At 40.6% G+C, this 14244-nt stretch overlaps 1 protein-coding gene across 3 annotated transcripts in view; it reads left to right on the forward strand.

Annotated features, from left to right (window-relative positions):
- The window catches only part of LOC147881724 (RWD domain-containing protein), a 43031-nt gene extending 35727 nt beyond the window's left edge, over positions 1–7304 (forward strand). For 2 of the 3 annotated variants that reach the window (XM_087401790.1, XM_087401791.1), the window contains 2 exons: positions 6089–6218; positions 6354–7178. In XM_087401790.1, the coding sequence (XP_087257916.1) occupies positions 6089–6218; positions 6354–6848 (625 nt within the window). In that variant the 3' untranslated portion in view covers positions 6849–7178. The other variant, XR_015543960.1, reaches the window with a different exon arrangement.
- The last annotated feature ends 6940 nt before the right edge of the window (positions 7305–14244 follow it).

Here is a 14244-nt window from a genome sequence, read left to right on the forward strand (position 1 = left end):
ATCAAGGGCAAGAGAACTGAATATAAGCCACCAAAATGGATTGCACAATTTGAAGACGGACATGAAGAGGCCAAGTGGCTAATTTCCAACACTCTAGTTTCTTTTTGAGTTTTGCAAGCACCCAATCTTTTTGCTGTCTACGAGCGATATTGCTATGCGCGCGCACGCACACACACACACACACAGAGAAAAGGTAGATACCAAGTACAAAAACTGCCAACAGATGTGACAACACCTTCAGTGGACAATGACTGAGAATATGACTACGATTGCTGCACCCTCTGAAGTGGACAGCTCCTCTTTTGCCACATGCCTTTTTGTAGGTTTTACTAGCTCTTCAAAGGTAGAGCACTCCTGCAAAGTTCTGCTCCTGAGTTGACTGCTGACAGAGCCCCTCCTATGCACCTCCTCATGCTAATAACTACAGACCGTTGGCCTGCACCTAGGTATGCTCCGGATCTATCGACGATCTCCTCCCACAAGAAATGACTCTGCTGCTCTGAATGCAGCCTACTCTGAAACTCACGCTTTTCAGATCAAATCCACAGGCTGGCAGTCTGTCAAACGACCCAGCCTATAGGCAGGTCAGCCGACCTGCTTCTGTTTCCTTGCCTATTTAAGGCCCTTCCTGCAGGCTGTGGTTGGTTGTATGCCCTCTCCAGGCCCTTGTACCTGACACAGTACCTGCAATACCTGTCAATCAGACCTACTGTACCTGCCGACCAGTCCCGCTGTCCTGCCAACCTGTACCTTCCGTAGAGTCGTACTGTGCCGTAAATGCCCCTGAAGGGCTGAGCCATTGATGCTGGCCAGGGTGGCCCTTGAGGCTGCCTAAAATGAATCCAATAAGGAGATCTGTGTACTGCCCATGTGGCAGCCAATCTACTATTCACAATGCAGTCCTAAATGAACCCCCTTTTTCCTATCCTATACTGTATTTTCCCCATGGCCTCCTCTTATGGGGACTCACAAGTGGGGAGTGTGACGCTGATATTACCTCAAGGTTGATACATTAATGTACACAGATGGTTGGAGGTGATGTTTTTTAACAATATGGAAAGTGGAGATCCTCACTTTTATACACAGATACCCCCAAACTTGAAGCTCCAAACGTTTGAAAACATTTGGATGGTCAACTGGTCGCATCCAAAGCTGGGCCCTAATACTTAGAAATTCCTTGGCCCCCAATTCACCCGAATGCCCTAGGATATCATATTGAAGCTTAAAATTCATGTCCCATATTAAAAAAAAGCCTACATACAAACCTCTACGCAACTCTTAAAACCTCTACGAACCTTAGTAGCCATACCTAAACTTAGTAGTTAAGAATTAAACAAATTAAGCACGGCATGGCAACTTTATCAATGCTGCAGGTTCAAATAGGTGGGTTAGATTTACTAAATGTAAGATTTCAGCATAAAGGAATAATTGCCTTCCAAAAGACCATAGTCTTATGAGTGCTCCAGAATACACACCCTGGATCATATGAAATCCAAACGTTTGAATATATTTGAGGGGTACGACCACAGCAAGAAGTCCACGCAAAAGACAAAAAAAATCAGCTGCATATGGAGCCAAGTGTCTCTTAGTAAATTTGCCTTAAAAAATCTGCAAGTCATCCTCATGTGGTGCTGAGGATGCAAAGAAAGACAAAACCAGCAGCCCGTGATATGGCCAAGGCTACACCAAAGGAACCATGTTAAAACTCCAAAAGGCTGCCTCCTTTGATGTATAGAAGGCTGAAGCTCAAACTGTCCTAAAGAAAGCCAGAAAAGGTCAGCGTCAGAAGGGGCCAAGTCTGAAACAGTGGGCTGCTTAATTGTCTCTGCTGCTTGTTGCATTCCAGTTTGAATGCGACATGAACTTCCATGGATCAGTTGACAAAAGTGACCTTATGATAGTTTCATGTAGCCCGTGTATGTAAATTGTTGTACATATTGATTTGGGTTTATGTATGTAACCATGAGGAGGTTTGCTCAAAGAGGGTTTTCTGTAGTGATTATGCACATGGTGTGCTACAATTGGTCACCTATGCTTTCAATTGTGGATCGTTCTTGCAGCTGTGAATGAAGCTATGACGCAACAGATTTTTATGTACATAATAAATTGAGCAAAGGTTTGTTCAATCTCTAAAATTGGTGTGTTGAATCTGCTTGCGGGATTTCCCATGAAAGTAGTGCTCCTCCTTGCCGCTTGGCTTGTTGGTTTGGGATTTAGCTTGTACCTGAGTAACATTTACGGGGCCAAGGCGACGATTGGAGTGGTAAAAGGTTGTTATGCACTTGGGTGGTCCAATTGAAGTTGGTTGTTATTAATTATCTGTTGAAGTGAGGTTGGGAATGTGGCAATTGTGCATGCATATGTAATCCTAGCGTTCAACGACCAACTTTCACCTGCCATGGGAGATATACCTATTGTATTGGCCAGATTCTCGATGCTACAGGACCCATACAGAAAGACTCTCCTTCAACTCCCATTTCTTGCTCAAATTCTCTTTCCATGTTTATGGGTGTTTGTTTGCTTTTTCAAATGAAAGCTCGCTGTGTATAAAAAATGTATCTTTTTCCAATGCTAGGAAAATCACTGTAAATAAGAACAGAACCACAACCCCAATGCGATCAACACCAAAATTAATTGCAATGGAAAGGTAAGAAAGCTTCCTGAAAACCAGTATGTTTATCTCTATGCATGTCCACTAACACTTGTACGTCGTGATCAGACAATGGAGTTTTGTGTTTTGACAGTGCTCCTCATTAGCATCTTCAGCTTGTTTCAACAACCCTCCTCATGGTCTTCCTCATCCTCCTCATGATCACCATCATCATCTTGCATTTTTTACTGGCTAGAATGAAAGCATACGACTGAAAGTGCAACAACTGCTGCAAAATGCACATAATGAACCCAACACAAAGAAAACCTAACTGAGGAGGTGAGATGCCTGGTAGGTGTTTATGCCTACACGGAAAGCCTCTCTCTAAAAAAAGAAACAAAAAGAGGTGTGAGGGTGAGGCCACTTGGTGGCTTCTCAGGAGTCACAGATGCTAGGATTTCACCTCTATCTATGTGGCATTGACCCTAATAAATGCATCAAACACATGCACAGATGCAATACTATCATTGGATCACCTGCCCTAGAGTGAGCGACATGGAGAGTGCTTTGCTTGTGTGACTCTGGCAAAGGCACATGAGTTAGACCAATAAAATGGTGTCATGTGGCACCCATCCTCTCCAACCATGATGGATGTATGTGGGGGTATGCTGTCCCTAAAAAATCTCTAACCAATGTCCGTGACATAACATCATGAGTGGCCTAACCTAAGACCTAAGGTCTAACTATCACTCTTTTTTTTCCTAAAATTATCATGACCCCAAATCACCCGCAGGGTGATCTAATGAGCTAATTCCATGGTTCATCGCTACTTTTTCAACAGTCTCTCTTGATGAACAAGGGGCTAGGCTTTACACCCACCATGCTTGAAAACTTCTCAGCTTAATCCCTGTGAGAGGTTTGGTTAGTATATCTGCCACCTGAAGCTCTGTCGGACATTATTTAAGTTCTATTTCATTGCTCAAAATCGTTTTATGTATAAAATAATGCTGCAACTCAATGTCCTTTGTCCAATTGTGAAATAGGGGGTCCTTGGCCAGTTTAATAAAGCTCTAGTTATCGCCAAATAATCATGTTGGATCCTTTTGAGTAAAAAATTATCATTTGAGATCCTTCTCAACTCGATAGGCTCTCAGAGTTTGCATTTGTGGATGCTATATTATCATCTTCTGTGAAGCATAATTTAATTATGACTTTGCTTATGATATCAGACCAGAGCTTATTGAATCAATACCTAGAAGTAGATCTTTTGTCATTTGAGCACTCCAATCACTATCAGTAAACATTGATATTAAATAAGTGCTTCTAATATATTCTATTTCATAAGTTAACATTCGCTTGACGTATCTAATAATTCTCTTAGCTACCTTTTAATGGCTTTCTTTCGGATCAGCCATATATTGGAACACTACACCGACTAGAAAAGCTATGTTCACTTGGTAGTGGTCAAATTTATCAGGCTGCCTACATGTTACTTCTACAAGGTTCTATCAACTCTAGGACTATCTGGATTCTTCATTAATTTGTCACCTGGATCCGTTGGTGCATTAATCAGCTTGCCTCCATTCTGAATCCTTTGAGCATTTTATTTGCATACATTGTTTGGGATTATGAATGTTTTATCCTTATGTCTCCAGACTTAATTTCCCAAACAATAATGAATATAGCCTTCTCCTTTAGTGCTAGCCTTCGTCATGGTTGAGTCCGTCCTTCACCTCCGGAGTGTAGACAGAAACTCAGTACGAAGACTTTGTATAAATGGATGCTCAAGTATGTGTGGGTGTGTGGATTTGTATGTGTGAGAGCATATTTTTATACTATGGTGACTGGTCTACACCCACTGTTGGGCGCTGATGACGTCAGTGGGGATGTCATAGTAGCTAGTCCCTACTATGCGTGATGGAGTTTATGGTTTTCAATCTTATGAGTGACTATCGTGCGATTGAAACTGCACTATGTTGTGTTTTTAGAGGATGAGTTTGGGAATTTTTGTGGATTCATCTAGGTAGATAAGGTCTTTCATGTCGAAGGCTTTATTCGGGACCTCTTTGGTCATTAGTCTCTAATGATATTGAAGGATCGGTTGAGAGAAAAGAGAGTGCAAGGTACAAAGCGTCGAAGAGTTGCAGCCGTCACGTCAATCTTGAGTAGTGTGTGAAAACAAAGTACATAGTACTTGTACCTAGACCTAGGACTAAGTGTCCTAGGTGTCACATAGGACTAAGTGTCCTATGTGGCATAAAAGGCACACAATAAACTAAGTGCCTATACCAATGCCTACAAGGCACATACCAGGGCCTATAGGGCATCACTAGAACTAGGAGAAGATGGCCTACAAACCCCCCTCCATGGTATGGGCTGAAGTATTCTGGAAACGTCTCAAAATACCTGGTATTTTTTGATCATGGTGGCACATGTTCATCCAAAAGGATATAGCCACCTATGAATGTACAAGGTATGTTAGATCATGTAACAAAGGAAACCAAGTGTAAAGCTTGGCGGAAGACTTCGAACTTGGGAAGAGGAAGTGCCTTTGTAAACAGATCTGCTATGTTGTCCTCTGTGGGAAGATAGGACAACTTTATGTCTTCTGTTGACAACCGCTCCCGAACATAATGATAGTGAACTTCAATATGCTTGGTACGCGCATGAAACACTGGTTTACGCGCAATGGCCAAAGCACTTTGGCTGTCAGTGTAGACCATAGTGGAGGATGTCTGGCGAATACCAAGATCTGTAAGTAATTGTCGAAGCGAGACACACTCTACTGTAGCGGTGAAAGCTGCCTTGTACTGAGCCTCACAGCTAGATGTGGCAACTGTTGGTTGCTTCTTGCTGAGCCAAGAGATACATCAATTGCCAAGCAAAAAAACAATTGCCAGTACGTGGAACATCCTGCCCAGTCACTATCCATGTAAGCATGCATGGTAAGTGAACCCTGATCACCATAGAAGAGGGCTAAATCCTGAGTGCCTCTGAGAATCTGAAGACTCTTTTCACTGCCTGCCAATGCTGTGAACTAGGCATGTTCATGAATCTGCTGAGCTGAGATACGTATCCTCAGAATATGTTGGTAAGACTATGTGTATTGAGTTTCCATCTTTTTTCAGCTTTGGTGGTAGCAGATATATCTCGAAATTTTGGGTTTGTTCACTTTGGAATGCTGGTCTATTTTGCTGGGGCTCTTTTATCTACTTGTAAGGATATTGATGTTTTGTTAAAATTCTACAATGTGTTAGGATTTTTACCTATCACGGAAGACTTTTAGAAGGTGTTTTTCATTTTCCAAAGGTCATAATGCCAAGAGATATATCTCGATGAATCAATGCCGATTGTTAAAAAGGTTTTTGTTTGCGAGTGCAACTGGCATTTGTAGTACAGCTATGAAGAACTTGATTGGTACATGAGTTTTCTATTTTTGCATGCAAGGTATTTGTGTTAAAGTCTAATCTATACAGCCTTGACTGTTTGAATTTACAGCCAAAAGGTTATGCTGGAGAAGCTGTTGGAGGAAATTCAACTGAAATGTCCTGTGTGCCGCAAGTCTATTAATTCTAAGGACATGGCATCTGTGGGGAGCTTTTTAGCTGCTGATCCCACTGCAGAACAGGTGTTTGAACCTCGACATATAAAAACGCCAGCTATGAAATTTGTGATCACATATGCTGAAATCTGTTTTCTAGGATGAAAATATAGCTTCTCTTGGATTGAAATGCTGAACTCCACTGAATTTGTACTTTCACAGGATCAGGGTCAAGAACAAGAGACGAATTTGGAACCTGAATTTCTCTTTAGTGAAAAAGAAATCGCTCGGAAAAATGAATTTGAAGACCATTTCAAAGCCCAGCAGCTCCGTTGTGGAATTATTGAGCCCAAAAAGTTGGAAGTTATTACTCCTGGAATGTTTGTGGCTCCACCAGCCAGGGTCTCCTTGACTAGTTCTTCGGAACCCAGTCAAGGAGCTGGGCTGTCCTCCAGTGCCATTCAGAATTCGGATAGAATGTCATCGTTGACAATTGGAACTATCCAATCATCATCATATGAGGTTGACAGTACAATATTAGCTCCACAACCAGCAGATGCTCAAGAAGGGTCAGACCCTGATAGCTCTTCCAAGTTAATGAGGAGGTCTAAACGTGAACAGAATGGGCATGTTCAAACGAGAGGAAGACAACCAAAATTTTCTGGTGCCAAGCAGAAAGGTCAATGGATTAGACGTGAAAGGGAAGGTAGCAAGTAAAAAAGTACCTCAATTACGGCTTCGAACCGACAAATGCTGCATCTCATCAGCATGGTTCAGGAGCAATGTTAGGCAAGGCTTCGCTGGCTACAGCAGTTAAGGTATATGATTACTGTGGGCCTTACCTGTGTACTTTAATGATGATTATGATTGCGCTGCTCAGTTTAGAAGAGGAGTAACCCTTAGTTCCATCATCCTCACATACAGTGCTATATTACATCTTCTATCAGGATTTGGTAGACTTTGAAAATTGAAATTTAAGCTTGCTACCTACAATGGTGTCTTTGAAGATAGTAAGTGCAACTCGCTATTAGATGCGATGATATCTCCTTTTTGCGTCTGTAGGATGCTTAATCTCAATCACATGCTACCAAACCAGTTCCACAAATACGACTTTTGGGGCTCCAGTGTTCCCATTTATGCTACACAGGCTACTGATGGTAAATGTGCATGGAGGTTCTATGATATCATCACTCAATAGTAATCAACTTAGTTTAGACCAATTTTCCATCAACTGGATCACAAGTCTTGGATAAACATCTGTTAATAATGTGTTTCACAGCTTCTTTTACTCTCTCTCTCTCTCTCTCTCTCTCTACATACATACATACATACCTATCTATCTATCTATCTATAGATAGATAGATAGATAGATACATACATACATACATATCTATCTACCTACCTACCTACCCACCTACCTTCCTATCTATCTATCTATCTATCGATAGATAGATAGATAGATAGATAGATAGATAGATATGTATGTATGTATGTATGGAGATATATATATATATATATATAAAGTTAGGAATGTAATTTTGCATCTTTGTAAGAAGCGGTACATAAGTGTAAGGGGTTCATTAAGTTTTTATTCCTATGAGAAAGAAAGAAATTTTATTAGAGTCTTTGGAAGACGGATGGGTCTATGAGATTGAAAGAAAAGTTGATATAAATCACAGTAAGGGTGGAGCTTCTGAAGCGAGCATCATCATCCGTGTCGAACCCTAAGTCAGATCATACATAATCAAATACATCTGGATGTAACGATGAAAAGAAAAGAAAAGGATTGGAGCGGAGCGGAATTCTTCGTATGTCATGTCGCCCTGGCTGGTGCATAGTCGGTGATGGGACGCTGGCGCCCGTTAAGGTGTGCCGTGCGTCTCGGTCTCTTGGACGAGGCTCGACACAAGACCAGAGCCACCGTGACTCCCATGGGATGTATCTCGGGTCTAAACAATGACGGGAGGTCTCCCAGAGTGATCTGTGTCTCCTCTTGATGTCTCGTGTGTCGTGTTGCGATCGTCGGGTTGGGATCTCTCATGTCTGCGGTTAGAGATTGGACGATCAATGTCACTCAATGAGAAGAACTTTGTGATCCTGCTCTGAGAGGTGTCTGATGATGTGGCCAAGCCTCGTCGCCTGAGTAAGTATTTTTTGTGTTGGACTCCCTCGTGAATGAAGGCCGCGAGGCATCTCTGAATCTGGAAAGGAGCCCGGATCCGTCTTTGAAGAGGCAGTGGTAGCGACCTTGGATCTCATAGTACACTAGGCACCTAAAAATAAAATGCTCCTCTGACTCAGCCTCTTGACAGTCGCACAATATGCATAAGCGATGCTCCCTAGGAATCCCCTCTGCTCTGTCGCTCTCTATGCGGAGGCGGTGTGATGATACCTGAAACTGTCCAATGGAGATCCGTAGTGAGTGAGGCATATGAAGCTCAGTGTACCTCGGTGGTGTGATGAATCCCTCCTCCGTCCGAAATACGAAGACAGTAATCTCTGTAGAAACTCAGTTTCACTGGGAGCTTTCTCGGCTCCAACTAGGTCCTAAAGGTGTGTAGTTGCAGGAGATCCTCTTGAATGACCTGGTTGGTGTGTGGCCCAATCGGGATGGTGGGTGGAAGTACTGGAGGGGCATCTAAATTGTACTTATCATCATCATCATTTTTTAATCTGCTATTTGTATTTTTCACTTTTTCTTTCTTTCTTTCCTTTATTTTTCACTTCTCTCAAAAGACATTCTAAGAAAGAGACTTCTTCTAGTTTCAAAGCAACTTTCTTCAATATATTTCCTTTCCATTCGAATACGATATTTTGAACTCAAACTTTGAGATTCCCTTATCAATAGCTTTTAAAGGCAAGACTCTTTAAAAGAGTATTTCATGAAATTTCGTGCCTTTCATGAAAAGGTCTCTTAAGTTACTAGAAAGCAAAATTGAAGTATCAGCTGTGACTACATGTCCTAAGTCAGCATCAATAAATCTTTGGAATCTCTTACTTTTACTACAACAAGGTTTCTAAGGATAGAAGATTTTGAGAATGATGTGAAATCCTTTTACCTATGTCTCGATGATTGAGAGCCTTCTGTCATAAAGTTTTTACATATTTACAAGCTACTACTGGATGTTTCCAAATTCTTCTCACATAAAGAGTGAGAGAATCCATTACTTCAGAGACTTCAAAATTAAGTTCAAGCCTACCTTGTCAAGAGAAGGAGAAGTGAAAATAGAAATCAAGAGTTTCTTATTTAGATAGAGTTCTTTGCTTTGAAATGAAGCTTTTAAGTTTAAGAAGCGATCCAAGAAAGTTTTAAGTTGTATTGAGCTTATTTAGATTCCAATCCTCAAAAGAGAAGTTTTTCAAGGTGTATTGAAGTTTGAAAAGAACTTTGACATTTATAATTATAAAAAAAATTTATTGATAAAAGACCCAGAGACATGTCTATCTAGGTAAAGAAGTCTTTTTTTATAGTCAAAAACTCATGGACCTGAGGAAGTTAAAGGGACTACATGAGAGAGAGAGAGAGAGAGAGAGAGAGAGAGAGAGAGATGTTATTCCAAAATTTTGGTCAATTTTGTTTCTTGATTTGCTTCTTTATTTTTGCTTAGTCACCTTCTTCCTTTCTTCTTTTCTTTCTCTTTTGTTTGTTTGACGTATTTTAGTAAGCACTGGGTTTGCCCAAGAGACTCTGCTAGTCCTTCGAAACCCAATATAGCTGGTTATGCTTGGGCATTGGTGATGACATAAGTTGCTCTGCTTGCTAAGTATGCCTTTCTTTTGTTTTGAGAAAAAATTTATTACCTCTTTTTCTTCTCTTTCATTTTCTCTTTTATTTTCTATGTAGATTTTTGGACTTTAGAACAACAACAAATCTAAATTCGTACAATTGGATATATTCTAGTTTTACAGAGGGGTGTGTGTGTGTGTGTGTATCTGTACAAAGTTCTACGAACATTGTGATAAGAATCTCATGTCATGAGCACTCACTCTTACTGGTGACAACTTCAAATGGGAAAATGAATGGTCTAGAAACAAATGAGACATTTACTAGAGTTGAATTGTTTGCACCTTTCTCAGTACAAATTTGCATGGTTTCCTAGGTGTATATGAAATTTAGTTTCTGTACCAAGTTATCATCAAGGAGAACAAATAAATGTGCATGTACTCTTGGGGTCTTGAAATTGTCCTTGGAATCTTATTTTATATTTTGATCTACCCCAGTGTAAAAAATCTCCCATAACATTTTAAGGGAAAATCCTCTCTGTATCTATGTAAATATAGACTTGGAAATCAACGTAATGCTTTTGTTTGGACTTGGTGGATGTACATCATTAAACTGAGTATGGGTTACTCAAATTAGCCTTGTTCATCAGTGAGAAGAGGTTGCGGCTTCCAAATCTTGAAGAAACATTTATTTTAAGGGTTTCATATAGTGAATGCATTTTTTTTCATTGCACATCTAGGATTTTGTGGATGCCAAGTTTGAAAGAATGCTAAGGTGGCAGTTCCCACTAGAAATGTGCATAAATGCTTATAATTTACTTTGTTCATTCAATAGAGTGTATGTAATTTATGTAGAAGCATAACTGCAATAAATTTTGTCTCCATATTCTTTTTCCTCTTTAGAAAAAAGCTATTGTTATCAAAAATGTCCGGAGTGTTCCAAAAGAATTTTATCTTATCATAAGCCAACAATTGTGCTAAACTGATATTTTTCCTTTTGTTATCAAGGAATTATACCGTTGGGAGTGTTTAAGGGCCCAGCCTTGAGCTAACTACCTCAAGTGTCTAAGGGCCGTGCCTTGAGTTGTACTGCCACGGTAGCAAAGAAGAGAAATGAAAACAATTATGGGTTATGGGTGTCAGAGGTCACAATACCCCTTTTTCACAATTATGGGTTCTGGATGTCAGAGGTCACAATACCCCTTTTTCATGGATCATCACGGCCTAGTCTACTATCAATGAGCACTAGTGTTCCATACTAGACACACCAATGGGCCTTCATAGGAGACTTGGGGCTATTCGATGATCTTTTCCCATTGATGTGAGCACCAGTATAGTTTTATAGCTTCAGCCCCATGAATATAATCAGCCAAAATAGATCTTCCCCTTTTTTTACATGCCAACTTTAAGCCTATTCCCCTAGCCAATACACCCTTTTGCCCTAGGATTTACCTTGCCCATGTTAGGTATAACCTTCTTTTTCCTTAGAAAAATCAACCATACAAGTCAGCTATCTCAAGGGGGTTGGCCATTGGAAATGCAAATAGAGAAACTAGCTAAGAGAAAATCAGCTTGTTGCCTGAGAACCCAACTCACTACCTAGGGTATCTTTGGAACAGGGATTAACAACCAAGGAGAAGGACTATACAACCAGCAAATCCCTCACGGTTTAAAAGTGTGAAACAAGCCTGTAGGTTAAGCCTTTCAGAATGTTTTTGTCTTTTGACGGTTGCTCGAGAATCCAAAGTCCCCCGCTCCCATGTGGCACACAGTGCCAAATGGCTACTAGAGTGGTCAGGGGTGGAATACGGTGCACTCCCATTACTAGGCGGCATTGCACAAACCAAATGTTCCATGTCATGATGTTGGCTACTATCTCCCACAATCCATTTTTTGGAGGAGAGAGGACGGTGGCATGTAGGAGGGATTGCCTTGTAGCTTGATCCATTGAATGCTCTATCCATGTATCTTGTCAGTTGGAGATACCTCATTGATGTGGAAGGCATGGCCCCCCTTTGTCAATCGGGTCACCATGCCCCAAGAAAAATTCCACTATAGGTTGTACAGTCAAGCTATGATCATGGTCCAATATGGTAGGAGAATCTATGAACAACTCCTTGCCCAAACGGCCCACTACCGTGATCATTTTCCAATGAAGCAAATCCAAGATCCCATCCATCTCTGGGTCCAGTGATGGTTGGAGAATCCCTCCTAGTCCTACTTTGTAGAAACTAGGCTCAATTCGTGCCTTGCCTAATCATAATCCTTTTGGGTACACCTGTCTTAGAGAAGTAGCCCAGCCAATGACTATCTGCACATGTCTAAAGTCCTACATGCCACAACTCAGGGATGGTTACATCGATCTCTTGCATCTGATACCCTGTCCCTCAGAGGTTGGAGATGGCCTTTGCCTTTGGTGGGAGACTACTTCTCCAGGTCCCATTCTGGCTGGGACACTATCCCATTGAGCCCATCTGATGTGAGTCCATTGTGGGAAGCTTTTCTTGTAAGAGGGCTTCAAAAAAGTCTATTCTTTTCACTAATTCCATCTATATTTTAGCAAAACCTCTCCTTTCTTTACACAATTAAACCACAAGAAAGCTACCCAATTGGTGTGTTTGAAAATAGTTGGTATGATGATGTATGCAAAGAGTTTATGTAACACTCTCAGTTCAAGACCAAAGCAAGGACAAAATAAGGATACCTTGACATTTTGTGCGAAAAAGAAATGATGATTTCTTGCCCATCATGATAGAAGTAATTCCAAATATTTTTTCTATGAAGCTTTTGGAAAGGATATCACCATTAGAAGCTTGGTTCTTGAAAAGTTTATGTGGACACCCTTTACATTCTTCCTAACTAGCCCATGTCCATCTTACGCAGCACTTGCCAAACCAACTCTATGTTCTTCACCACAAGTCACCTAAAGAAAGCCATCAAAAAGTTACAGAATGGCAAGAGAAGGGTGAGGAGGGTCTCCAAGTAGAACTCTTAACCCATGAATGGGGAGTACCTGCTCCAACCTTAAATAAGGTATTTAATAAAGCAAGCTGAAGGGGTTTTTTTGCATTCTTGGATCACATATACAATCATATGTATCCACAAATCAATCCCATGGATGTAGGTAGCTGTTGTTAGTCAATTGTTTATGGGTCAACTCTTGAGATATACATAAATGAACTTGTTTCTAGCATAGGCATGCCAATGATTGAGCAAGTAGATTTCAAATGACATCAATCCACACTCTATCACATCTTCATTCATAGAGTTCTCATATATGAGGGATGATACTAAAAGCTGGAGAGTATCCTATTGTTTTGTGGAATTCTAAAAGGCATTTGATCATGTGTCACATGATCACCTCATTGCACGGACTCTTGGCCTTGGCCTTATGCACGATGTTTATATGGATAGTCATGGCTTGTATCAGAGAATTATAGGCAGGGTTCTTTAGAGGAAAATTCAGCAACACCATTGGGATGAGGCAGGGGTGCCACTCTTCCCCACCTCTTAAACCTTTATATTGATGATTTAATCTCTTTTGTGGATACACTAGGATATCAAGGATAAATTATAGCACATCTATCATGTCTATCCTATTCAATTCTAATGATGCATTCAATATCTTTGTGGGCCTTTTGTGAGAGACTAGACATGAAGGTCAACCTAGGTAAAAGCAAGGCTATGTTCTTCAACACCAATGAAGCATAGCCTCAGAGTGAGAATTTCACACTTGAAGAGAAATACATGGGGTGCATTTTCATATGTACCAAGTTCACCACGAAATGAGTAGCACATGCACGCTTGAATAGAGGACATGTATCATTGTCAAGACTAGAGAGAGAGTTTTACATACACACTTTTAACACATGAACATGCATCCATGATTTTTTGTTTGACTAGTAGTCCCATAAATAAGTGCTTTTTGGGTAGTAGACATTAGAGAGAGGGGAGCTTAATTCCAAAAACTATTGCTTGAAATTTGAGCAACTCCTAGTTTTCTATCGACACTTGCATGATTGAGTATAAAAATGAAAGGAGCAAGGGGACATCCATATCTATTAACCTTTTTGGCACACGAGGTGGAGATTGAAAAGCATGTCCTAGATAATAATGTGATGTCTGGGAGCAACACTACCTTTTCACCCATTGATACTTAGATATGAGAAGTCATTGTCTACCTAAACCAAAGACGCATCACAATCTTCTTGTAGATCCACCATGGGATATTTAGAGTCGTGAGATCCATCATGGGACATGGTTTCAGACAACATTAGATTATACACTTCTTCACATGAGAAAAAGTGTCTAGAAGACATTGGGATTGACAACACCAAATTAGGAAGAGACTCAACACAAGCTCACATCAAGCACCTACCATCTCATTTGA

Source organism: Dipteris shenzhenensis, chromosome 30 (genome assembly GCF_047967505.1).
Source record: "Dipteris shenzhenensis isolate YYH24624 ecotype China chromosome 30, Dip_SZ_1.0, whole genome shotgun sequence".
Lineage (NCBI taxonomy): Eukaryota > Viridiplantae > Streptophyta > Polypodiopsida > Gleicheniales > Dipteridaceae > Dipteris > Dipteris shenzhenensis.